This window comes from Marmota flaviventris, chromosome 4 (genome assembly GCF_047511675.1).
Source record: "Marmota flaviventris isolate mMarFla1 chromosome 4, mMarFla1.hap1, whole genome shotgun sequence".
Taxonomy (NCBI): Eukaryota; Metazoa; Chordata; class Mammalia; order Rodentia; family Sciuridae; genus Marmota; species Marmota flaviventris.
Window position 1 is genome coordinate 125,861,357 of NC_092501.1, and position 27,886 is coordinate 125,889,242.

General features: G+C 33.6%; 1 protein-coding gene across 2 annotated transcripts in view; it reads left to right on the forward strand.

Annotated features, from left to right (window-relative positions):
• Nucleotides 1–27,886, forward strand: part of Cog3 (component of oligomeric golgi complex 3) — a 52,805-nt gene that overhangs the window by 968 nt on the left and 23,951 nt on the right. For both annotated transcript variants that reach the window (XM_027928925.3, XM_071611491.1), the window contains exons 2-14: nucleotides 7,816–7,962; nucleotides 9,679–9,740; nucleotides 10,933–11,098; nucleotides 12,144–12,218; nucleotides 13,323–13,415; nucleotides 14,411–14,536; nucleotides 15,838–15,918; nucleotides 18,753–18,796; nucleotides 19,248–19,374; nucleotides 19,987–20,078; nucleotides 21,119–21,258; nucleotides 23,159–23,319; nucleotides 25,055–25,160. In XM_027928925.3, coding sequence (XP_027784726.2) covers nucleotides 7,816–7,962; nucleotides 9,679–9,740; nucleotides 10,933–11,098; nucleotides 12,144–12,218; nucleotides 13,323–13,415; nucleotides 14,411–14,536; nucleotides 15,838–15,918; nucleotides 18,753–18,796; nucleotides 19,248–19,374; nucleotides 19,987–20,078; nucleotides 21,119–21,258; nucleotides 23,159–23,319; nucleotides 25,055–25,160 — 1,420 coding nt within the window. The remainder of the gene's footprint in view (nucleotides 1–7,815; nucleotides 7,963–9,678; nucleotides 9,741–10,932; nucleotides 11,099–12,143; nucleotides 12,219–13,322; nucleotides 13,416–14,410; nucleotides 14,537–15,837; nucleotides 15,919–18,752; nucleotides 18,797–19,247; nucleotides 19,375–19,986; nucleotides 20,079–21,118; nucleotides 21,259–23,158; nucleotides 23,320–25,054; nucleotides 25,161–27,886) is intronic.

Genomic DNA, 27,886 nt, shown 5'->3' on the forward strand with positions numbered 1-27,886 from the left:
CTGTCCAACTGTTTATAAGGGCAGGAAGTACATTTTACAAATTGTTATATTTGATCAACTTTTTCTAGTTTTGAGGGACAGATTTAGGATTATCTTATAAGAAGTCGTGATTACTTCTGATGTTGAAAGCATTCTTTTTATACAATTTGTGTCCAAGTGCAGATTGACTTCAGTGTCCTCAACTTTTTCTGCTCTCAGACTTTAGAGGTTTGATTTGAAAGGTTCTCTTCATATTTCCTATTGTGTGCTCTGCCATAAAATAAGTTTTCTTTCTTGGGTTCTCTAGGATGTTGTGCAAGAAGTGGATCTGAAATAAATAAGGAAGCCAGTGGAATTTTCTTTGACTTGGCCATCAGTCTTTTATGTTCTGGATAATTCAAGTTGTTTGCTCTGTAAATTTTCCTGTCTGTTTATAATTGATTAGACTTTGTCACCGAAGCAGGATGCTTGTACTTCATAGTGCCAGAGGAGCGTGGAGGGCATGTTCTACAGGAAAATTTGTTGTAAGCGGTTATAAACTATTTAGTTTTTTAATGGTATTGAGCATGGGGTAGGTTTGGAGTGAAGTAAGTGGAATCTTGTCATTTCCACCTCACTCTTCCACATTATGCAGTGATACTTATTATTAGCTGCATGTAGTAATCATTTAACCTAAATTATATGCTGAACTAGGAATTGGGGATAGGAAGATAAATAAGAAAGTTCACATAGTTTTGGGGATCATGAGCTCACGTAGTTTTGCAGATCATGAGCATGTAATAAGAAGAACAAGAAGGTGAGTTCAGACAGTGATCCATGACATAAGAAAAATAAATCAAATATGATAGTGTGACCAAAAGGAATGAGATGTGCCCTTTTAGACAATGAGGAAGGCCTTTTGGAGAAATTGACAGTCTAAGGTGAGAATTGACTATGGAAAATAAGAAGCCAGCCTTGGGGGGGGGGGGGAAAGTAGTACTAAGTTATGGTTAGGTATGTGCTTTATAAATTCAGAAATTCAGTGAGTTTCCCTGGTAAATGCAGTCTTGGAATTGACTTCCTGGGAGAAGGAAGCAGCCTGTTATTTACCCATCCTGGAATCTTTAAGGGGGAGATAGATAGTCTATTGCTTCTAAGTTCTCTGCAGCCCTCATTTCCTTTACTAAAGTGTTTGTCTGATGGGAAGTAATTAATTTTTTAAGTCTTTACATCCTTTTAACATTGGTGTTGGAAAAAAAAAAAAGCCTCAATTTTCATTTTGTATATCCTAAAGAATTTTCTGTAGTGTTTCACAATTTTCACGAGATAAATTACTTCCTGAACAATTGGAGCTGGGCAGGTTAGTAGAATAGCAAGAGGCCAGCTAACTCTCAGTAAATATCATAAAGCCATTAAATTCTTTAGAAGTTTGGTTCCTTTCCTTTGGAAAGGAGTTTTTTATTTTTCATTTTAAATTTTTTTAAAGGAGTTATATATTCGTTTCCCCATAGATTAAAAAAAAAAAAAAATTGCAGTAGACTAGTTTCTTATATCCAGGGGAAAGTTTTTAGTAGTTAGGGCCTTTTTATTTCTGCTGAATTTAGTAATTCTTGGTAAATGCTAAAATAATTTACCCTGAAATTTACCTGTAAGTTACTGTTATAGCTGTTGTTTTCTTATAGACAGTGTGGCTTAGACACACAGCCTCTATTTTCTTTATAAAATGGAAACTTATGGAGAATTATGAGAATATCAGTGCAGTCAGGTATGTGAAGTACACATGGAAAGCTTCTTGTTAATATATTATTTATGTGCTTTCTTTCAAATGATTTGTGACTTATTAAGAGAATAGATTTGAAGCCTGAGATTGAGCAGATATAAGTGTCACTCAGACCAAAGGTAAGAAGAGGAAGGCTCTGAGATTTCATCTGTAGCTCTTCAGTGATTTGCTCCAAAGAGAAAAAATAATATCAGGCTTCATTTATGGAGTCAACTGATCCAATTGATTATAAAAGTGATTTTTCTCTAACTCAGAGTTACAAAAGAAGTAAAGCTTGTTATTATTTTATTTCCTTGCCCCCTGGATTTATGGAGCTGGTCAAGCAAAGCTTGATAGTTTTTTGTCATTATTTAATATGTTAGCGTCTCCATTTGCATAAGCTATACTGTAGCTCTCCAGCCATACTAAGATCTATGCTCTTCTCTCTCTTGTGGTAGCTGTCCCATCTAGAAGCCAGGGCAATGTGAGAGAGCCAGAGGCGGTGAGTTACCTCCTCCTCAGAACCAATGAGAGGTCAGAACAGACAGGTTTGAGACATCACCACATGACACCACCACACCCCTCCTCGACTAGTCACTCTATCCCAGCTATTTTGAGAAAAGTAGTTGGCTGGGCAAATGTATCTAATGGGGGAATTTTCTCTAATGTTGTTAATAAACAACTTGTTTTGCTACTTTAAAAAAATGATTTATTTGAGGTAGTTATATTGTGGTTTCTCTCGTGCTTGGTTGGAGAGAAAATGGTTTTATATTAGAGAGAATAAGGGAATAGGAAGCTGCCTTCTGTTTCTGATATTTAAAGTCCTTGTGATTGAAAAGTAGTATTTATGCTTGAAGTAATCAGATGTTGTTTACTTAACAACATCTAGATACAGAATATGTCTGAAATATCTGTGACAGCTTCTCAGGTATCTAGAGTTTTCATGATTTTATTTTCTAAAGTAAATTAGAAGATAAACTTTTTAAAATTCAAAATAACACTGAGCACACGTATATGGCACCCCTGGGTCCTTTTGAAATGACAGTAAAAGTGTGTGGCACACCAAAACCAAAGACGCTCTCAGTGAACCTACAATTCTGGCAGATTATAGAAGGCAAGAAGCATATAGTATAACATATATAAGCATATAGTATAAAAATTAGTCCAAAGACTTAATCACAGAATAAGGAGTAATTATAAATTTTGACAGTAAAAGAGAGGTGGTATAGTTGATATATCTGAAAAGTAAATATAGAAGAAAATATAGGGGTACTAATTTCCTTATCTTACATAGGGAGGAGTCAATGGATAGAACCTATTTGATGAATTTATACATGAAGCTGTAAATTTGTTTTTTAGATTTATAGAATATCAAAAATATTGAAAATGGTTAAAATGAAGGTGGGGAGAATGTTATTTTTCATTTTAACTCTGCTGTTGATTTGGATTTTAAAAGATTATGTTTTTTCAATAATATTTATGAAAGAAAGATTGATAAAAGTTAGAAATTATCTCTGGTTTTCTTTTACTTTTAGAGTCTTTATCCTGCCCTCAAATTTTGTAGTTCTCAAATTTATAAGCATTGGTATTGCCTCAGAAGAGAGAAATTGGAAGGATAGGGAAGAGGGGAAGAATGGAGATCTCTACTTTTTACTTAAACATTCTGTACTCTTAGACTTTTAAAAGAATGAGCTTTTTATAGTTTAGTGACAGAACTATGAATTTAAAGTAAAAGTAATTCCATCTTTCCCTTATTGTTTATTAAAGAGACAATTGAAAATGCTTCATATTAGATGAAAAAGGCAGGATATGTATAGTGAACTGTTATTTGGGTTAAAAAAAAGTACTTTTTTTTTTTTTTAAAGAAAAGGAAAGATACATAATAAACTAGTAGCATTGATATCCTGCCTCAAAGTTTGGAAGTGAATGGCTGGGAAATGTGTCCAAGGAAAGAAAACTCTTTACTGATTTTCCTTTAATTTTATGCTATGAGAATTTATTACCTATTCAGATAAACACATTTAAAAGCACTTTTCTTTATAGTCCAAATGATTCTGGAACAAGAAGAATTTTACTTTTTGTCTGGAATTTTGAATTCATAAGAATGTGATTATTACATTACTTTCTCAATTGAAGAAATTGAAACAGTTGTAAATTCTACGTAAAGAAATTCCCCCTGTACACGTTAGCCAGTTTCTTTTTTTATAACATTTTGCAAAACTGTAGTATGTGGTATCACAACCAGGAATTTGATTTTGTCATTGATTTATATATTCTTTAAAGATAGTTTTAGAATCTTTTCTCAGAGAGATTGAATTCAAGGCCTGGGTGGTATTGTAGAACTGAAGGTTTGCAATACACCACTTTAATTAGTCATAGTCTACCTTTAGATATTATATTAACTCATGTATAGTGTAAGAACCTTATAATGCTTTCATTTCTTCCTTTCCCTTTTTTATGCTATTGTTGCCAGACATTTTATTTTTACATATGTTATGAACCAACAATACATTGCCACTAGTATTCCTTTTGACATTTTTTTTTCTGAATTATGAAAAAGTAAATACTGTCATATTTACCTTCATTTCGGTTTCTGCCTAGTATTATTTCATATGCCTGAAGAACTTCCTCTAACTTTTCTTCTAGTATAGGTCTTCTGGTCATACATTTTCTCAGCTTTTGTTCGTTTGAACTGTCTTTATTTTCCCTTCATGTTAAAAAGATATTCTTGGGTTGGGGGCATAGGTCAGTGGGAGAGTGCTTGCCTAGTATGTGTAAGGCCCTGGGTTCAATTTTTCTATGCCCAAAACAAAAATAAGAAGGTCTTCTCACTAGGTGTAGAATTTTGAGGTGACAGGTTTTTCTTTTGGCACTTTATTTTTTAAAATTTTTTAATTCTTTTTAGTTATACATGACAATAGAATGTATTTTGACATATTACACATACATAGAGTATAATTTTCTATTCTTGTGGTTGTACATGATCTAGAGTTACACTGGTTGTGTATTCATATATGTCTTTTGACACTTTAAAGATGGCACTCTCTTGTAACTTACATAATTTCTGGTAAGTCTGCTGTTATTCATGTCTTTGTTCTCTATATAATAATGTACATTATTATATAGAGAATATATATATGTATGCCTTTAACATTTTTATTTTTAGTTTTCAGGAGTTTCAGTATAATATATCTAGAAAATGTATGTGTGTGCGTGCATGGTATGTGTATATGCATGTTGTATTCTATTTGGGATTCTCTGAGCTTCTTGGAGCTGTGATTTCATGACTTTCATTGGTTTTGGAAAACTCTCAACTCTTATATCTTCAAATATTTCTATTGTCTTTTCTCTTTCTTGCTATTGCTTTCTCTTTTCTTCTTTTGGAATTCCAATTACCCACATACCTGATCATTTAATACCACTTTGTAGTTCTTAAATGTTGTATTCTGTTTTTCCTTTATGTTTCACTTTGGGTGGTTTTTTTAAATTTATTTTTTCTGTGATTATTTTTTAATTATTATTCTTTTTATTTGTTCTACTTAGTTTTACATGATAGCAGAATGCATTTCAATTCATTGTATACAAATGGAGTGCAATGTTTCAATTCTCTGGTTGTACATGGTGTAGAGACGCACCATTCGTCCAATCATACATGTACTTGGGTGGTTTTATTGACCTACATTCAAGTTTACTGATTCTTTTATGTGCCCATTTCCACAGTAGCAGTTGTTTACTTTTTCCTTTTTTCACTGTAATGATGCTCTACAGTTGACAGAATTTGCTGCCCTGTCATCCCTATTCCCAGTGGCCTGAGGCTTTTGTTCCTCTGGAGAGAAAGGTTCAGGTGGGGCTTTGTGTTCTGCTTGCCCACACAGCAGCAGTGCTCTCTTGCAGGCCTGTACCATTGTGTTTACATTGTCACTCACAAACTGGGCAGTGGAAGTCTGTAGAGGAGACCACGTTAGTGGTTGTGAACACCCGTTTTGTCAGTGAAAAAATTTGTGAAAAAAATTTAGTTGAATTCTGTTACCTGATTGGGTGGTGCTTGTCATCCATTTTTCCTGTGATCTCCTACAAGTGAGCCAAAACTCCACGTTTCCTGGAAATGCCTCTTTCCCCAGATTTTAAGCTATGTAGTTTACTCTGTAACCTCAGCCCTGATGGATTTAAGAATGCTTAGGATTTTCTAGATTATTTGACTTTTTCCTGTTGTTAGGTTGCAAGCAACATTCTTTTTATCTTTCTTCATTCTAGCCTATTCTCCATGTGTTTTCTGGTGTACTTTTCAAATCTAGTCCTCATCCATGATTCCTTCAATCTGTTTAGATATTCTCTAAACTGTGCTGATTGAATTATATGATTGAATTGTGTTATGGTCTGCTTGTATACACCTAAAATTTACTACTAATATAATATTGTAAAGATAGCTTAGTGACTGTTCTGTTCCCAAGAAGCAGTATAGATTCAGATTTATGAATTTACTCTATTGCTGCTGCTAATAAGAAGAGTAAAAAAAATACTAATCATAGCAGTAGATCCAATTTATTGAATATTTACTATGTGGCAATCTTTCACTAAGTGCTTTACGTGCAGCATTGTCTCTGGGGATTATGACCCCTTCCTCAGGAAATTGCTCCTTGGTAATTGGGGTGGTTCCACAGAGCAGGAGTGCATGCCATTAACTCAGCACAGTTCCCTCTATCCTACAGAATCCCTAGTGGTAGCACACAGTTGCTGGCGACATATTAGACTCCAGGTATATTCTTACTGCTGTGGAGAAACTTAATTCTTGCTGAGCCCCAGTCCTGTGGTTCAGGGATTCTTTTGCCATTTAGGAAGAGTTTACATAAACAAATGATCCCCTAGTAAGACGTATTACCTACACCTAGGATCCTCCTGGCTCTTGAGTCAGACTCATTCATGGGGAAAAAGTGGATCAAGGACTTTCCTGATCACTTCCTGTCGGTAGCTTCCTAGCACTCCCAAGAAGCCAGTTTTCCCACATCTGTGCTATCTTCTTTGCTCTTCATGATAGTTAGATAATACAAATACTGTATCTGTGTCAGATAAGAGAAGAAATTGAGGAAAAGAAGCAGCAAGTATTTTGCCCAGTATCACACAGTTTATAAGTGAACAAGAGTACCATGCCATTAAGAAGTATAGCACCATTTGAACCCATCTACAACAAAACTCCATGTTAAAGGATTATGTTTCTAAATTAGAGGTGGTATATTTTGCATCTAGCTTATTTTTACTTGAAAGAGAAAATACTGTTTAGATAAAATGTCTGTGTTTAGAAAAATGGACAAAGTAATTTTCTAAGACCTTGGATCATGCCTTTCATACCTTAAATGCCATGAACTAGGGGCTGAAAACTAGAAGGAACCTAAACAGTTGGCCCTTTTGCTTTCCCCAGCATCTGCTACCCCTTTCTTTTAGGTCTAAAAACAGCTTTTCTGTACAGCTACAGGTAAATTAATACCTGGGCTATCTTTAGTAGTGGAGAACTAGGACAGTACTAGGTCTACTGGTGTCAAGGTGAGGTCTTATCTGTGAGGCTATTATGAAATTATGGGAAATTTAAAATTTCTTCCTATTCCATTGTAATTTCAAAACTTGTCAACAGGAAAGGTAGGTGATGTGTGCCAGTAGAAGGAAGTGATAGGAAGAGGTAGAGTTTGTTGGTTAGTTCTTGGGTGTGATTTATTAATTCTGTTGGTTGATCAGTTTTCTATGTTAGAGCCTGGGAGAGCAGTCTACTTGTAGCAGCCCATGGCTTTCCCTTTTGTCTGGTGGTACACAAGAAATTCAAGTGACAAAAAAGTGTGTGGATTAGCAGACACTTATGTCCATTGTTAGAAAGCTAACTGAAAAATCATACCTTACTAATGTTGGGAAATTGATGTCATGTTTACATTTTGAGAATAAAATTTAACAAAACTTAGTGAAAAGTGTTGTATTGTATAGCATTTATTCAGCCTCATATGATTTAATGGAGATTTTTTTTTTCTCTTTGAAAACAACTAAAATGGAAGCCCAACCTTGAGTTAAATTTGGAGAATTTTTTAGTTAAATATTTTGTGGCTCTCTTTTTCAAGCTCCCAATTGAAGACTTGTGCAGCATAACATCCCATTCCCTGCCTGTTGAGCTGATTTCAGTAGTGCCTGAATCTACAGAAGACATTCTCTTGAAGGGCTTTACCTCTTTAGGAATGGAAGAAGAAAGAATTGAAACTGCACAGCAGGTGAATGGCATTACTTTTTCTAAGGGTGTTTAATTTTTTTAGACGTCTCAAAATAGGCTAATGAAAAAGGTTCTGATTAAAGGGTCTGAATATTTGATACTTGTTGACATCAAATCTTTCTAGACCATTCATGATTTTCTGTTAGTTATGGCTGTTTCTTAAGTGTTTTAAATGAATTGATGACCAAATTATATTGGAAATATAGCTAAAAATAGAATATTCCAAGTTTGAATATTGATACATGATTATATTAAGGTTTTAATATTTCATGAACTATGAATTTGATTTCCCTCAATGCATATATTATAAATGTTAACCTGTCCTTCCAGCACATGCATATTTACACACACACACACACACACACACACACACCCACCCCTTGGCTTATTGGCTTTTTTTTTTTTTTTTTTTTACAAAAACCTAAATACATGCCTTGGCTGCCACTTACTGAACATTTATTTTGACCAAGGTTTATAGTTATTTTTCAGTAATATAGCATGAGTAATCTTTTCTTTGTTTCTGCTTTTTGCTGATTTTCAGACATAAATGCATAGGCTTTCCTTGTTTTCTCTTTCCGTCTTTTTAAGAATTAAAGGTAAGGCATTTTCCACATAAGATATAAAGCAGATGTACTGAATTGTGTCTAGAGTAAGTCAAGAAAGGCAGTGATGTATAGCAATTGGGAGCTCTGGCTCTTGAGTTATTCTGACTTGCATGTGAAAGCCACTTAACCATCTTTATGAGCTTAGGCAAATCACTTAAAAAACCTTTTAGGGTTTTTAGTTTCCTAACTAATCTGTAAAACAAGGATGTTTCTATACCTGTCTTATAGGATTTTTGTGAGAATTAATAATTACATGCATTACATGCATGTAAATGCAATGTGTGGCAGGCACACAATAAACGTTAACTAAGTGACAGCCAAGGTACACGGCCAAACTACATGCCCTTGACATTGAATCCCCCCTGAGCATTGTAGAAGGCAGTCTTGCACCATGTCTGCAAACTTTGGACTATTTGAAAGCAAAATCATTTATATTAAATTTGTACCTGCATATCTCTCTTTAAAAATAGAAAAGAATCTTAATATGTTATCATTTACATATAATAAAATGTACTTATTTTAAATGTAGTGATTTAAATGATTGTATAACTATTATTACTTTCAAGGCCTAAAATATTCATATCACCCCAGAAAGTTCCTTCATGCTTGTTTAAGATGAACCCCCACCTCCATATACCTGTTTTTAAATAGATATTTTCTTTAAGATTGGTAGCAGATTCAAACTAAGGTTTGGATGATGCCAAAATCTGTGTTCTTAAACCACTCTAATATTTTTGAGTTTAAATTTTTACAGTTCTGATTAGGTAACATTAATATTGATATTTACCCAAACCCTATGCTATCTATTTAAATTTGGAAAATAGTAGGCATTACCTTCTTAGGAAGAAATTTATTTTGTACATATTATATTTTTAATACTTTCTCTTATTTTACTCTGGAAATGGCCAATGTTTTTAGTATTCCTTGCTTTTCCTAGCATATAGATATTACATATGTAATACTTATCTTCTCTTGTCTTAAAGTTAATGGTAAATGACTGAGTCCTCAACAGTAAGAGTGTCTGCCTTTTTAACTTGCTGTTTAGTATCTAGTCACTTTTCATTTTATCTTTTTTACTTTGGTTCACAGTCTAATACTCTTTATTTTTCTAGTTTTTTTCATGGTTTGCAAAACTGCAAACTCAGATGGATCAGGATGAAGGAACTAAATATAGGTATGTGTGGCTTTTGTATTTGTTGGATATACTAATTTTTAGTCCATAGTCATCTCAAGCATTCCATATTCTGTCTTTAAATACATTAAGGTGCAAAGAAAACCCAAGCAACCACATTTTCTTTAAGAATAGCTGGAGAGGCTTTGGGTCATTACAGCTGGCATTAGAAGTTGTATGATTAAAAAATAATAACAACTCCAGAGAAGACTGGGTAGTAGGAATTTTACAGGATTTTTACAAGGTGTTTGTTGCTTTTCTGTAAAAGGAGAAACCTCTACAGGAAGCTTTAAGGATGGCCATCTAGATCCAGTGTAGCTATGTATTTCTGTTTATGTATATGGGAAAAAAGGACAGTGTACAATTTTCTAGCTGACTTTGGAACTGTAGGTTGAACACTCACATTCAGTTAACGTTTTATTATTTTATTTTATTTTTTGAGGTATAGGCAATTTAACTTGGTGTGCTCTACCATTAAGGTATAACCTAGGTCCTTTTTTATTTATATTTTGAGACAAGTTCTCACTAAGTTGCTGAGGCTGGTCTGGACCTTGCAGTCCTCCTGCCTCAGCCTCCCAAGTCACTGGGATTACAGGCGTGAGCCACTGCACCTGGCTATCAGTTAACATTTATTGATGGCTGTTTTGCTAGACAGTATATTAAGCTGTGTGATGTATGATTCCTTTTAATTTTCATAGTAGCTGTGTGAGGAAAGACAATACTATTCTTATTTTGTAAATGAGCAAACGGAGACCTGAGAATATTAAGCAACTTGCTCAATGTCATGTAGATTGAAGCAGACTGGAACTTGGACCCAGATCTTGTAATTCCAAATCCAGAGTTCTTTTTACAACATCACATCATCTTTCAAAGGTGGCAGTGATCTGAAGAATCAACCCTACTTGCTTCCTAAGGATGGCTTAGTGTCCCAGCTTTTGAAAGTTGTCAGTTTTTATTGCCTTGTGTGTAAAAAGTCAGGTTATGGCTTCAAGGCTGATTTCTTTCATTGCTTGTAGTATCAGTGATTTGCCTTATAGATTATGACATAGCTTTTGCTACATTTTTTAATATAATCTTTTGTTAGTAGGTTATACTTTCCTCCTAAAGTTCAAGCATTTTGGGAAATTGTTATTTATTGACTATGTTTATTGGGGGAAAATATTATTGCCAATCCCCTTTTGGTTCTGTTTTCTAGACAGATGAGGGATTACTTGTCTGGGTTTCAGGAGCAGTGTGATGCTATATTGAATGATGTAAACAGTGCCCTTCAGCATCTGGAGTCATTGCAGAAACAGTATCTTTTTGTGTCCAATAAGACAGGAACCCTACATGAAGCCTGTGAACAGCTCCTAAAAGAACAGGTAATTTGGAATAGGAGAGAGGGTCAGTAATTATAGTAAATACTTTATTTTTAAGTAAATTAAATTATATTAAATTATTGTATTATAAATGTAATAAAATTACAGTTTCCTTAATTTCTTGGAGTAGATGTTGAACCCTGCTCTGTATGAGGCCTTGTGACAAATATGCAGGTCCTTATGAAAACAACCTACTTTTTTCCAAATAAGCTTGTGAATAGGGGCAAAGACAAGCTTTCCCAGGTTTTGAGTTTGTAGCTTTCAGTATAATGTCAGAGCTTAATGGATTTTAGTAAACCCACTACTAGTTTGTTCTGTCTGCTCTTTAGTAGTAACATTTTTTCAAACAGAGTGATTGTATTAATGCTGGAGTTTTTTTTTTTTTTTTTAAGAGAGAGAAAGAATTTTTTAATATTTTTTTTTTTTTAGTTTTTGGTGGACACAACATCTTTATTTTATTTTTATGTGGTGCTGACGATCGAACCCAGCACCCCGCGCATGCCAGGCGAGCGTGCTACTGCTTGAGCCACATCCCCAGCCCAATGCTGGAAATTTTGAAAAGATCAGTTGATCAAGGTTTCACTTAAACTTGTAACTTTGAACACTGACGTTAGTATATCTCAAACTTTTCTCTCCATGTGTTTTGTGGGTTTTTTTTTTTTTTTGGTATTGAAGATTGAACCCAGAGGCACTTTACCACTGAGCTACATCACTACCCCTTTGAGATAGGATCTCACTAAGTTGCTTAGGGCCTCACTGAGTTGCTGAGACTGCTTGGAACTTGGCATCCTCCTGACTCATCCTCTTGAGTTGTTGGAATTAAAAGCATGTGCCACTGTGCTCAGCTTATGTGTTTTTAAAAACAATTATTATTTTATAATATGAAATTGGTAGTAATTCTTGTCCTGACTGCAGAAATATTTGAGCATTATTCTGAAATCTTATATCTGATATAAACCTAAATGTCTAATATAAATTTGTTGAAAGTAACTTTATGACTGGAGAGTTGTCATATAATAATTGATTTTTCTCTTTTAAAAAATGCAAGTCGGAACTTGTCAGTCTGGCTGAAAACATTCAACAAAAGCTTTCTTATTTTAATGAATTGGAAACTATTAACACAGTAAGTTTTTTTTTTTTTACTTTTTAATAAAGTTAATGATTTTTATTTCATCTTTTCCTTTTTTAGTATAAACTTATAAATTGGCTTTTCAAACTTATATATTGGCTTGAGTGATATTTTAAGGTAATAGCTTACTGATAGATATTCCTTTCTGTAGCCCATGGAGATACCTTTACTAATTCAGAATTTTTTAAACATGATTTAAGCAGTATTTCTTAAATTGTGTTATTGTTATTAAAATCTTATTTGTTCTTCTTATAACATCTTATTTGTAAACTGTGAGGATTATAATAAGAAATATTCAATTTTAAATCTTGCTGTGATTGTATTACTGTAAAATGGTAGTCAAAGTTTTAGAAACTGTTTCTCATGTTTGGTTTGAAGAAATGTATAGTTCTCATAATATATGCTATATCTCAAATAATAGACTCAATAAAGACTGCTGTGTAAATTATGTTTCTTAACCACAAGTTAATCATAATAATTATGTAAAAATAGTGTTGAGTTACTAAAATAATCATAATTATTATAGTTTAATAAAGACACTGAAATAAAACTAATAGTTAACAATGAAATGCAATGGGAAACAGTTTATTGCCATGCTGTTTGAATTCAAGATAAGACATAATTGCCTGATAATATTTTACTTTCATAATATGATTGCTGAATTTAGTGTGACTGCTAGTTAAACCTTTATAAGAAAATTATCAGTCTTCAAAAGTAGAAATATACACATTGTATATACATTGTCAAGTGCTAGAAAGTGGGAAATTTGGATACTCGATGTGTTATTTCAATATAACATTGTGCAGTGTTTAATAAAAATATTTTCTAATTTTGCAGAGCTTATTAGGAATAATCAGAATCAATATTTTTTTTGTTTGTTTCTTCTTTATTCTTTTTTTTTTTTTTCTTCTTTATTCTTATGCATGGAAAATATTTAAGGATATTTTGATGACTTTTAAAATGTAAAGACACTATCAAATCCTAAAGGAATATATATATATATAAACTCTAATTTGTAATTTTTAACTTTTCCGTATGTGACTTTTTTTTTTTTGGTCAATTGATTATTTGTTTTTGTTGTTGTTTTTCTCCTCGAAGAAATTGAATTCCCCTACATTGTCTGTGAATAGTGAAGGATTTATACCTATGCTGGCCAAGTTAGATGATTGTATAACATATATCTCATCTCATGTAAGTCATGGTATTTTATATCTTTTTAAAGAAATCTTAACATTCCTGTTGTTATTTCTTGTGTTGTAAAATATTTATTTCTCCTGAAGGGAAAAATATATTCAGCTCTGTGTATCCAGGGTTCTGCTCCTGTGGATTCAATCAACTGAGAATTGAAAAGACTCAGAAAAAAAAAAAAATGTCTCTATATTGAGCACACACAAACTTTTTCTTGCCATTAGGTCTTAAACAATATAGTATAACAACTATTTATGTAGGAATCATATTGTATTAGGTATTATAAGTAATACAGAAATGATTTAAAGTTTACAGGAGGTTGTATGAAGGTGATATATGTAAAGTCTATACCATTTTATATAAAGGAGTTGAACATCCATGGATTTAATATTCTTGGGGATCCTGTAACAAGTCCTCCTTGGATACTGAGGGATGGCTGTATGTGTTGTAGCATGTTGAATAAAAACTAGTAAATTTATTGGTATCAGTAGTGATATAAAAAATAATTTTAGCTCCCAAGGTGACTCCTGGAATGGAAAGGGTCCTGGCTCACTCAACTTTATCCTGTCTAAAAGGATGAGCCATTTTTAAGTTATTAATATCCTGATGTGTGAGATTTTTCTTTGGAAACAGGAAATGTTACTTGGGGGAAATAAAGACAAAACTCTCTGATAACCTATCCCCCAAGGAGTTACTGCTGTATTCATGTTTCCTAAGTCCTTTTTCTATACGGACTTTACATATTCCAAGTTTGGGGTGATAAAAATATATTTTGCTCACAAATGCAAATATTGATTGAACCTCTTTTCTGTGCCAGATGTAGGGTATTTGGCTGAGACCAAGTCAGTCAGATTGATTGTCTTTGTGAAGCTTATGATCTACATGAAACCTACTTTTGAGTTTTATATATTACTTAAAAGACACATTGATTTTCATTAAAAGTTTGCTTTCTGTTAGCATTTGTTTCCTCTTTGTAAATCTTTCCCTTTCTTTTACAGCCTAATTTTAAAGATTACCCTGTATATTTACTGAAGTTTAAACAATGTCTTTCTAAAGCTTTGCACCTCATGAAGACATATACTGTGAATACACTACAGACCCTTACAAATCAGTTACTAAGAAGGGTGAGTTAACTGATCCCAATGTCAGCTTGTTTTTTTATTATTGATACATTTATCTTCCATAAACTTTGTTTGAAATTAGTGCTTTATTCAAAATTTTTTTTACCTTTTATTAAATAAGAATCTGTACTGCAGTTTTATTTATAACAGGGAAAATGGTTATTTTATAAGTATCCATTGTAGTCTTATTTTCAAATAATATTTAACAGTGTGATAAGCATATACTATTACATAATAAATAACAAAATGAGAAAAATATTAAAACATTTCTTTCTCATGAAAATTTTGGAAAATATATCAAAATAGTAAAAGTGGCTTAGTCTGTGTGATGAATAATTTTAATTTTAATTTTGTTGTTGTTGTGCCGAGGGTTGAACCCAGTATCTAATGCATGCTAGGCAAGTGCTGTACTACTTAGCCCTTTCTCCAGCCCCAAATCGTTTTCTTTACCTTATTATCTGTTTTTTGATAGTCTTTATATTTTTTTAAATTTACCAAACATTTTTATTGAGTATGTTCTAATGCTTGGTAGTATTAAGAGGTGTATAGTATCAAAAGGAACTCATATTCAGGAGAATAGTAGCAAAAGGGACTCATTTAGGAGAATTAATCAGTAAAAGAAGGAAACAGGTTACAGGTTGCAGTTATTAGTTACAGTGGGAAATTAGCAGGGTGTTAGATTAGAAAACAAGAATGGAATTAGCTAGGACCATGGTCATTGAGCATATTTCTTTCCTAAGAAAATAAAACCTAAAGTTTATGTTTTATTTTTTAAGGTTATTTTCTGAAGAACATGGAGTGTCTTTAACTTTGAATTCAAAGCCAGTGATTTGGGTTGTTTTACTGTTCACATTGCTTTTAGATGAGTTGAAACAGCCAGACTGTAGTTTTCTATTTAGTGGAATTTTCAGTGAGTTTAGGAAGTACTAGTACCTACTACACTAGTGCTTTACTGTTGAACTGCAGAAAACCTCTGTAAGTATGTATTGTGGAAATTTTATGAATGCACTGAATCAAAATGAGGTTAAATAATTTGGCCACTGTCATATGCTGAATTTAGGTCTGTTTACTGCTAATATTCGAATAATAAGGCAAATTTTAATGACAATAAGGGAGGAGAGGTGACATTTCCACTTACTTGTTTCTCATAGCAATAATAATATGTAATCTTTGAGATTTTTCTAAGCTTTTGATTGTTCTAGAGGCCAATCAAGACTCTTGTGAAATGGTTAATGTTACATTTTCTGAATAATTATTTGTTTGCTAATTATCTTTCTTCCCTATCTTCCCTCATGTTTCTTTAGGATCCTTCATCTGTACCTAATGCAGACAATGCCTTCACATTATTTTATGTAAAATTTCGAACTGCTGCCCCCAAAGTCCGCGTAAGTCTATTATCATAAGTAGCATATTTTGCTATGACATTTATTTAGCCAGCCCTTTGCTTATCCTGGGAAAATGAACATGAATGAAATATAGGCATTGTCTTTTCACATTTTAGCACTGTGTCTTAGGTGCTTGGTGTTGGGTGTTCCGAAGTCCAAAGAGCAGGAAACACCTAGCTCTTCTATGATGCTTGGGGAAGCTTTCTAGATGAAGGTGATAATTGAGCTTAAAAAGTTCAGATATTTAGTGGACCTAAGAGGGTTGATAAAAGAATTTTTTTTTTTTAAATAATATATAGAGAGAATGGCTTTATAGAGAAGGTTGTTAGAGACAAAAGATTTGTATTTTGGGAGGACTCCATGTAATTTCTTATTGTCCATTTCTCATTGAAACACAGGACTTTAGTGGTGTGTGATGGGAAAGATGACAATAAAGATAACAAAGACCATCTCACAAGGGACATTAAATGTCAGGCTAATTAAGGAAAATTAGAGAACAGTGAGATGTCTTTTTTTTTTTTTTGAAGAGAGAGAGAATTTTTTAATATTAATTTTTAGTTTTCGGTGGACACAACATCTTTATTTTATTTTTATGTGGTGCTAAGGATCGAATCCAGCACCCCGTGCATGCCAGGCGAGCACGTTACCACTTGAGCCACATCCCCAGCCCCCAGTGAGATGTCTTAATCTGGAGAGTGATTTGTTCAAATTTGCCAATTCATAAGATTAAGGATGCAGTATAAAAATGAATTATGTTGAAGAGAGATTTGAGATAGGGAGGCATGATTAACAAGGAAGATTTTTGCAGTCATTCAGTGAAAAGTAGATGTTGTATTGGCAGTATATTTCATGAGGTTGGGAATGTGCTTCCTTAAAAGGAATTCACTTTATATTTATCTTGATAAAGCAATTGGAAATGGGGGGAGCAAAAGTCTGTCTACCTATCTAGAGAGAGTTTGTGTGTGTGTGTGCGTGTGCATGTGTGTTATTTATATGACACATCTGAGATACAGTTAATTTTACTCATTGTGAAGTTATTACAAAGAATAATTTACTTTTGCTGACTCTTGACTTCACTCTCTTTCTTGTTTCTTTCTTAAAAGTCAGCCAATTAAAGGGAATTTTTTTAACTTAGTTTTTTTTTTTTTAAATAAAAGATATAAAGAGTGGTTAATTGGTAGTATGAGATATAGATTGTACCTGATTGATTGCTTGTTTATTAGCCAAATACCAATGACAAAATGTGATTAGGAAAGAAATGGTATGTATAACACAGCTTAGTGTGGTGGGTGATTACAAAATGCTTTCCTATGTACTATTAGAAATCAATTAGTGTGTGTCATGGGGTCCCATTTATTTTAGTGACAGCATAACATTCACCTAGCAATACATTTAGTGACAGCATAACATTCACCTAGCAGTAACCTTAACGGAATTACAGAGATGAAGACAATGATAAAATTAGACTGAAAATCATGAAAGACTGAATGAAGGGTAAGACTATTTTGTTTCTGGTTGGGGAGACTGTTTTTTAATATCAGTTCTTTCCATGGTAGCTTATTGGTTGGAGGGTACTCCTAGTAAAAATTCCAATGGAATTTCTTCTATATGTTCCCAAACATCCCAAATCAAAAAGGACTGGAGTTTTCTACATGGCACATTGGGAAAATTTGCTAAGTATTTGAGGGAAAAAAAAAAAGTAAGCTCTTCACATTATAATAAGTGAACCCATAAATTAAAGAAAAAAAGTAATAAGCAGACTGCCCCCCCCAAAAAAAAAAAACCAGAAAAAAATTATTGGAAAAAATTAGGAAAAGATTAAGGATATAAAATTTAAATTTTCTGAATTTTAAATAGCAGAAGCAAAGGCAGACACTAGAATGTTTGCAACAGGTAAGAAGGTCAATATTTTTAAATATTCTATGTGCTTATTAATCAGTATAAGAAAGATGAAGATCTATTATAAAAAGACCAGAGTACTCACAGAAAATATGAAAAATTAAGTTATGGTTTGGCTTTTTTTTGTTTGTTTTTGGTTTGTCAGAAATTGGCACATTAAGGTATAATAGTGCTTTTGAGGATTTGGTGAGACAGACAGGACTGCTGGTAGGCATGTATGTGGATTCCTTTCTAAAAATTTTTTAGGAGAAAAGACCAAAAGCCTAATATACATCTCTCTCTTGATCCATTTTGTTGGGGTCCCCACCTGAGAAGTAGGTGCTTTTATGATACTTGTTTTATTTGGTAGGGAGTGGAGTCTCAGAATGTGAGACTTGCTTGGGCTCATACAGCTATGTGGAGCAGACACTCAAACCCCCAAAGTTTCACTTCAGGCTCTTGACCAGTAGATTGTGATTCTTTGGAAACAACTGAAATGTTGAACAGTGGAATAATTGACTCAGAATATATCTACTCAATAGGGTGGTATAGAATATTGTGTAATAATTTGTATAATGTTTATTTATAATGATGATTCATTCATTCAGGTATCAGGTACCATGCTAAGACTTTCTATACATTTTCATCTAATACCAGATTTACTTGATAGGAAAATACTTTTGAAATAGTGTTAATTAAAAAACAAACTATAAAACCGAATATATGGTATAATTCCAGTTACATTTAAAGAAAAATATAGTAACAGTGGGTACAAAGAACTGAGACTATATACTGAAATATTAAGTCTATTTACTTTTTAGTACTATCCAGGAGTTTTTTATTATTTTGACTTGTATGTAAAAAGTTTTTTGAGTGTGTGATACTGTTATAATCAGAAAGTAATTGAAAGTACAATTAAAAAGATGCTTTTCAATGTATTTTTCTTTATTCTGCAGACTCTTATTGAACAAATAGAACAGCGATCTGAAAAAATACCTGAGTGAGTACTCAGATGTTCTTTGATTTGATTATCTCCTCCTGTACTATTTTTCCCAGATCTAGTTGTGTCACTGATATCTTCTGAGCAGAAGCCTCCAATCTTGTTCTTGCAGTATATAACTTACTTGGGGGAGCAAGTTGGGGGAGCAAGTTCTTAGACCTGATTTGGAAAGTTTAAATGGCAGCAGATTTCCCCAAAGCAGTATTTCCTTTTCATTTGGGCAGACCTGATGTCTCTCTTCTTGGAAGCGAAATCCTTTAAAAGTTGAAGCTTACGGCATTACTTAATTATGGGTTTATTTTATATCTGTATTTCTAAGCGTTTGAGAGGCAACTGAGGTGACCATTATGCTTTTAGAGATTTAATAACCTATGCTGGGATTTAAGACCAGATTTAGTTTACATATTAGAAATTAAAGATTCAGATCCCAATCTTACTTGCTTTCCACCAGATACCAGCAACTGCTTAATGATATCCACCAGTGTTACCTTGATCAGCGGGAGCTCCTTCTGGGCCCTAGTATTGCCTATACTGTCACAGAGTTAACCAGCCAAAATAACAGAGATCATTGTGCCTTGGTAAGTTTCTCCTTGTTTTGGTTTAATGTTAATCCTTCCTCTGAGCTATTTTGATAACCCCCCTTATTTACTTGGGTAAATCAGTTTTGGTTCCCATGTCAGAAAACTAAAAATTTTTTTTCAGTTATTATAAATCTAGTTTAGTATTAGCCTTATTTAACTTTGCAAACTATTTTCATTTTAATTTATTTTTGAGGTATGAAGATTCATCAGTAAGTATTGTTCTGTGAAAGGTGAGGCTTCAAAGTGGATTTATTTTGACAGTTTAATTTTAGCTTCACTTGTGCTGCAGAAGTACTTTTTTGGCTAGTTGCAATTTTAATTCATACTATAGAAAAACATAAAGGTTCTTTTTAAAAACATTCTGTTTTTCAACTACAAATTTATGTTATTATCAGAAGTTGAGAAAATTAAGCATTAATAAAAAATTTAAATCACCTATAATCCCATTGGGCATTAATCCATGGAAGCGAATCATTTTTTTTTGTTCTTTGATAAGTTGTTTTATAAATGTATGCATACTCTTTTTTGCAGTAAAAGTGTTGGCTTTATATCACAAATGCTGGAATGTTATGTGTCTCTAACTGCAGGTGGTGTATGTGTTTACTGCAGGTTCGCGGTGGCTGTGCCTTTATGGTCCATGTATGCCAGGATGAGCACCAACTTTACAATGAATTTTTTACAAAACCGACATCAAAATTAGAGTAGGTAGTACATGGGATCTAACTCTTGTTGATAAGACTTAATTTGCTAATGGCCATGATGGAGTAGTGTATTATAGGAGTATTATATAATTAACTGCAGTGTTTTAACTTTTTTATGTTTGTGAACAGAATATTGATGGATGGGGTAGGTTATTTTCTTAAAATAAATATGTGGTTTAAAGGCTGACATAGTATAATTATGGAGACTTTTTTGGTACAACAGGAAGAATTCTATGCAAGGAATCTAGATCTCCTGTTTGCACTTAGTAAAATAATTCCTTCTAGTTAAAAAATTTCATGATTCTAATGTAAGGTACTTAAAATACAGATACTATTTAATAACTTTTTCTTTTTCTGAAAGTGTCTTTCATTTCTGTTAGTCCCTTTTGGTTTCTTCATGTTGGCTATTTTGACTCTTTAAAGATTTTTATTTATGACTTTAGTAATGAGGAAGAGAAAAAATGCATTTTATGGTTTTGGTTGAGGGATCACTTTTGATGAAATACTATATATAGAAATGTACTGTTGACTATATGAAGAATATAGACAACCTAATTTTTTTCTTTTCAAATGTTTAAAATTTCTCAAAATACTGGGTATGTGTCTATATTACTTTGAGTTTTATTTATCTAAACCTGTACATATTAAAAAGTTTTGAGGAGGAAACATACCATTTGATTTACAGTGAAGTGAAATATAAAAGGTAATCGAATTCTACTGAAATAGTTTTGTTTTTGAAAGGACATACAGAAAATTATTACTAAAATAAATAAAAGTTATAATAGGTTGACTTTTGGTTGTAGGAAGCTAAATTTGAACTGTCTTCTGTGGATTGCTTATTGATTCTGAGCTTTTAAAGAAAAAAGTTTCACAAAAATACTTTCAGCCTATCATTTCTCATTCTATAATGTTCCCAGATGCTGTTTTCCAGTAGATATTTATTATTTTTATTGGCTAGAAGTAATCAATGAAGCTTTTAAAGTATTAGAAAGTCCTGAAAAGATTACTGCTAATAATCATATTTTATTCTTTCATTTTAGTGAGCTTTTGGAGAAACTGTGTGTGTCATTATATGATGTCTTCAGGCCACTGATAATTCATGTTATTCACTTAGAAACTCTGTCGGAACTTTGTGGAATTCTTAAAAATGAAGTGCTTGAAGATCATGTACAGAACAATGGTAAATAAGTAGAAGTGAATATTTTAAAAGTCTTTTAATTATGTCTGTGATGTAGTGAATTTGAAAAAAAGTTAGATCTTTTTCCTCCCATAATCCCAATGCATAAATACTTATGCATTTTTTAATTTTTAAAAAAATATTTTTGAAGGTTTGGTTGATGCCTTGCCCCTTTTTGAATCAAGATGCAACATTCTGTGACTAAAGTTACAAATTAAATAGGAAAAGAATTTTAAAACCTGGGCAAAATTAGTAACAAAATAAAGAATCATGTTTATTATTTTTGTGGCGCTGGGCCTTGCACATGGCAGGCAAGCCATCCATTTCTGCATTGCAGCCCAATTAGTCACTTTTCATTCTGGCATCTGGAATCTAGAGAGAACTGACTTTTAGTTTTGGATTAGGCATTTCTACTACAGTGTTACCAGAATATAAAGCAATTGACTATATTATGTAATAATAATAATAATAGTAATAATTATTATTTGGTACCAGGGATTGAACTCAAGGGCACTCAACCACTGAGCACATCCCTAGCCCTATTTTGAATTTTATTTAGAGACAGGATCTCATTAAGTTGCTTAATGCTTTGTTGTTGCAAGGCTGGCTTTGAACTTAAGATTCTCCTGCCTCAGCCTCCTGAGCCATTGGGATTACGCGTGTGTGCCACCGTGCCTGGCTGTATCGCATACTTTTGATTAAAAATTGGAATTATTTTAGCAGACTTATACCTAGTAATTTTTGAAATAACAAAAACAATTTTCTAATGATTCATTATTTTTGAGATTACAAATAATCTCAAATAGTTACAAACAAAGGAAAGCAGTTCTCTGGAACATCTCTGCCCTATCCATCTGATTACTTTGTTGATATTTGGTTTGATTGTCATAGAAAACATGATTTTCTTAATCATATACTTAGATACCTTTATAAAAAATACCCTTCACGTACTGGCAGAATTTATTGTCTTCACCTTGGCTTTTGTTAGTAGACTCTATGAGTTTGTTATTCTTTTATAGTCATTCCTGTTGTATTTAGTTAGTCTAATATATACATTTTCTCCCTTATTAATGTTTCTGAACATAAGACAATTTTTTAATTAAAATGAATGTTTTATGTATGTTATTATATACTGTCTCCAACTGTCTATCCCTTGGAAAGATATTACTGAAATACTGGTTGTCTTAACATTGATGGCATCTTAGAAATGAAGAAGTCTTTATAAACTCATATGTCTTTTTATTTTTTACTTTTTGTTTTTGTGAAAATGTTAAGTCAGTATATGTGGGACTCAATTTATTTATAAGATGTAGACTATAACCCAATTAATAAGCTGCCAGGTCTATCTCTTAGGATTAGTCTGAAGCTATATAAAATAATTTTTTTTTCTTTGTTTTCTGGTACTGGGATTTAACTTAGGGCAGTTTACCACTGATCTACATCCTCTGCTTTCCACTACCCCTTCCCCTTTTTTTGAGAGAGGGTCTTACTAAGGTGCTTAGCCTGAAACTTGTGATCCTCCTGTCTAAGTCTCCAAATTACTGGGATAATAGCATATACCACTGCGCCTGGCTAAAAGAATTTTGAAGAGTCCAAAGCACTCTTAGAATTCATATTTATTATTCATATTAATAATAAAAATAATTTTGCAGAGTCCCAGGAAGGAGATACAAGGTCCAATTTTAAAATTGAAGAAATTGAAAAAAAAAAAAAAAAAAACAACAACAACAAAAAAAGAAATTGAAAACATTTATTAAACTTATTTTAGGTCATTTGAGTTATTCTGAAATAGAATCAACCACAGTCTCTGGAGCAAAAATGGTTCATACTGTTTCTGCTTGATGAGAAGAAAATAGTTTCCTTAGTCTAAAGGAGTAGATGATGTGTTTCTTTTTTTTATTAGCTGAACAACTGGGGGCATTTGCAGCTGGAGTAAAGCAGATGTTGGAAGATGTACAAGAGCGACTTGTGTACCGAACTCACATCTACATTCAGACAGACATCACAGGCTATAAACCAGCTCCTGGAGACCTGGCATATCCTGATAAATTAGTCATGATGGAGGTAGGGGCTCCACACCTTATCTCCTTCCTGCCCCCACACAGCTTTTGAATGTTTCATGCTAGTTAAAATAGGATTTTTCTTTTTAATTCTCACTCAAAATGTAAAATCAAGTTAAACTTGCTGTGAAAATCATAGGAAATAATAATTTTAAAACCTTGAAGAATTAAACACTAAGTTCTGTTTTTTAAACATTCTATTCAGGTTTCTCCCCCTTTGCCAGAACATATGCATTCTTAATTTTTAAATTGTCAATTAGTGCTTTCTGTGATTTTTCTGTTTTCTTTATAAGTGTCATAGAAGAGAGTCGATAATAGGAGCCATTGTAGTTGGCTGACATTGTAGAACTGTCATATTCTCGTAAATCATGGAGTCATCTCAGAATTAGAAAATGTCTAGTTCTTATATATGGTTTGAAGGCCTAGGTTTATCTTCTGGTCTTTCTGTTCCATATTGTACCTTCATTTTCTTTTAATTTTGGACAGAGTTTAAAGAATGCTTAGTATATTATTATAATTAGAACCTAGAACTTTTTTAATGGAAAATTTTAAATACAAGCAAAAGTATAGATAATACTGTTATGAGTTCTTACATACCATTACCCAACCCTCAACATGGCCAGTCTCATTTTTTTTGTACCTCCTTACTTCTTCTTGCTCGCATTAATTATTTTAGAACAAGTTTCAAACATTATTTCAATATGTAAATACTTCAGTAGGTGACTCTAAAAGGCATTTTAATTAAAAAAAATGTTTAATAGTTGTAGATGGACAGCATGCCTTTAATTAATTAATTAATTAATTTTTTATGTGGTGCTAAAGATCGAACCTAGTGCCTCTCACATGCTAGGCAAGTGCTCTGCCACTGAGCTACAGCCCCAGCCCAGCCCTTTGATTTATAACACAACCATAATACCATTTTCACACCTAAAATGAGTTTACATTTTAGTTCCTTGCTATCATCAAATATCCAGTCAAATCTGTAATTTTTTCAAGATTCACTAGTTGTTAATGTTTATCACATTTGTTTTGTCTTTGAATGTATGCTTTGTTGCCCAGTCATTTGAAAATAAGTTGATGACATCTTGATAATTCATCCTAAATACTTTTTCTAAGAATAGAATTGTTGCCACATAGCCACAATACCATTTTGCACACTTAAAAGAAATTTAACATTAATTCAGCAGTGTTATTTACATATAGTTCATATTAAAATTTCTTCATTTGTCCTTCAAATGTCTTTTATAACTGGACCAAAAGCTTTCTGAAATGGGATCCATCAAGTTTACTGTGTTGCATTTGGTTTTTATGTCTCTTTAATCTCTTTTGAACAAATTAAGACTCCTTTCCTTCCCCACCTCCTTTGTTTTTTTGTTTTTATAGAATGACTTTTTTTAGAGAGACCAGACCAGCTTTGTTGTAGAATATGCCACATTATATAGATTTATCTGATGGTTTCCTCTTGCTTAAATTCAGGTTATTTATTTATTTTTTGTAAGAATGCCAAATAGCTTATGTGTACTTTTTACTTCCGTACATCCAAGGCACGTAATGACAGGTTGTTCCATGAATGATTAGGTGATGATTATAAAAGTATACTTCCCCCTTTATAATTAGGAAGTACTTATAGGATGATGTTTTGATTTTATGTGAGTTCCCCAACATCTTTTCAGCCAGTTCATATTGCCACACACTCCTCAAAACAAGACTATAATGATCTTTCTGATCTCTCTATGCAGCAAATTGCTCAGAGTTTAAAAGATGAGCAGAAGAAGTTACCTTCAGAAGCTTCATTTTCAGATGTTCGGCTAGAAGAAACAGAGTCTAACAGTCTCACAAAATCTGGTATGTAATCATGTCTTAACTTCCAGCATTTATTCATTCAGCTTAGAAACCTCTACTGAGTACTCGTTGTGTCCCAGGCATGAAACAGTTTATATCTTTGAGGAACCTACACTTTATGGGGGGAGATCTATAATTGACATAATTCATTGCTGAGTGAGATGCTCAGAGGATGCACAGGGATCTTTTGGATCATGGATAATCTTTGGGGCAAAGGAAATTACAAAGGGAATGCACTGTGAATTCAAGGGGGTGGAGTCGGGGTGAGGTGTGGCGTCTGAAAGCTTTGGTTTTTATGAAGAATGTGAGAGTCAGGTGACTTCAGGTTGTCTAAGATACACAGAGCAGCATGTGGAAAGGCATGCTAGAATGGAAGACTAGGGCTGCTGTGGAAAAGTGCAGTGGCTTAGTGTGTTTGGACGCAGGTTGTCTGTGGGGAAGAAGCAGGTAAGGCAAGCCAGACTGTAGTAAGTGTTGTGGGATAGTCCCATGGCTTTTATACTTCTAGCTATTAGTATAGTGTATGAGGGTTATTGTACTATCAGATTTGCATTTTGTGTATTGTGTGGCTGGGATTGGGGTTAAATGTTTGGGATAGCTTGGAGTAGAATGTGTGTTATGCAAGGAGGAAAATTGTTGAAGAAGCACTCAGGAGTGACCTAGATAACAAGGTGCATAGGAAGTAAGACACCCCCTCCCCAGCTGTAAGGGTGACACTCAAACTCAGCTTACCGTGGGACTGGTTAGGAGAGGAGGAACAATAACTCCATGGGCTTTAAAAAGCCTCAATCTCCCCCCAAGATCCCTAGTTTTAGAGCATTATCAGGTATTTTGAGTCAGCTCTAGAGATGGTTAAGATCCCAAATCCATATTGCCAGGCAACCTGGGCATTCCCTATCTGATAAAGACATTTTATCACACTTCCCACATAGAAGGGGAGACTTACTATGGGGGAAATTTCCTCCTGTGAGTAGAACCATGTCACATTGTAGTGTCCCTTTTGTCCACTATACCTTGGTTCTAGTAAACCTCTAAGAGTTATTGGAGAAAATAGTATATCCCTGTCTTGCCAACCCTGGCTTTGTATGTTTTCTCTTCCCAGTAAAGCCTGTTCTTTAATGCATGCCTGGCATTACAATGAAGCTATGTTGACAGAACTGTAAAGGCTGGTTTGGAGGCTGTTGTGTTTTGCCATTTGAAAGACACATGTGATTTGAATCAGGGTGTTGATGAGCCAGTGAAGATAAGTGTGAAGTAGAGGGATACAGTTAGAAGTCTTGAGTCCAAAGAATTTCATGCACACTAGAAGTGAGGGCTAAGAGAAGAGTTGAGGAAGTTCATGTGGAATCACTGAGAAGATCTGTTTATATGGATCTAGAGCTGTGCTGGCCAATACAGTAATCACCTGCCATTGAGTATGTAGAATATGACTAGTTCGTTCTAATGTGCTGTGTGGAAGATGTGCTATAAGTGTGTTAAAAATACACCAGATTTCAAAGACTTAATATGAAATAAAGGATAGAAAATGTCTTTTTAGTAACTTATATTGATTGCATGTTAAAATGGTATTTTGGGTATATTAAAGAAAATATATTGAAATTAATTTCACTTGTTTTTTCTTTTTTTGGTGGTGCTGAAAATTGAGCCTAGGGCAATACTCATGCTCTGCTACTGAGCTACATCCCCAACCCCCTTTTCCTTTTTTTAATGTGGCATTTTACTCTGTCACATTCATGACTCATGTTATATTTCTATTGGGCAGCACTGCTCTAGAGTTATAAGTAGAACCAGCATAGAGATAAAAATGGAGAAGCAGTTGATGCTTTGGACTTTTATATGATCACCCCACTCTATAGAGTTGAGCGATTGATTGTAGCCGAGGTCTGGGGAGAGACTTAGCCAGTGCCAACATTAAGGAGCAAATTGGGGCAGAGGAGTGAACTGAGCTGAAAAAGAACAGCCAATGAGATCAGAGACAGGCAGGTGAGAGGGTTATGACTGAAACCAGGGAGGAGGGCTTGGCAGAGCCATTTGAGGAAACAAATGAGAAAGATGAAATTACAAGGACATTTTGGATAGAGAAGGCTTCACATAATATGAGTTAGAATAATTTGGAGTAAGAATAAAGTCTGTTTAAAGTATTGAGAATGTAATTCTGAAAGTAATAAGAAAACTTGTCTCTGAGTAGCGGGTATCATGGGAGTAAAAATCTTTGGAGTTAAAATGGTCAAGGTCATATGGTCATATGTTCATCCATATGCTTATTGGTGTTACCAGAATGGTGATAGAATTTGAGGTGGAAAGCAAGACTCTGAATTAGGTGGCATGCAGAGCCCAAACCAAAAGCAACTCTGAAATACATAACAACCACTTTTTCTGGTTTCTAGGTATGTCAGAAATGAGAGAATAATATCATGAGGGTTTCAAAATGAGGGCTTTTAGTGATTTGGTTCTTGGGGTGGAATGAGGTGACATAGCACATTGATGGAGAGACCATTCTTTAAAGAGAATAATTATTTGTCTCTTCAAAAAGCTGGCTTTCTTTTATGTGTAGAAAAGTGAAGGGGGACGAGGGCACAAAGGGTGATAGACGAGGACCTGTGCTCTTGAGAAGAGGCAACCAGGAGACCCTTGTCTTTCGATGGCTTGCTGTGCAAGTAAACCAACCCCCACTGCTTGTCAACAGCTGTTAAAACAGGACAATGAAAAAAAAATGAACACAAAAGTTG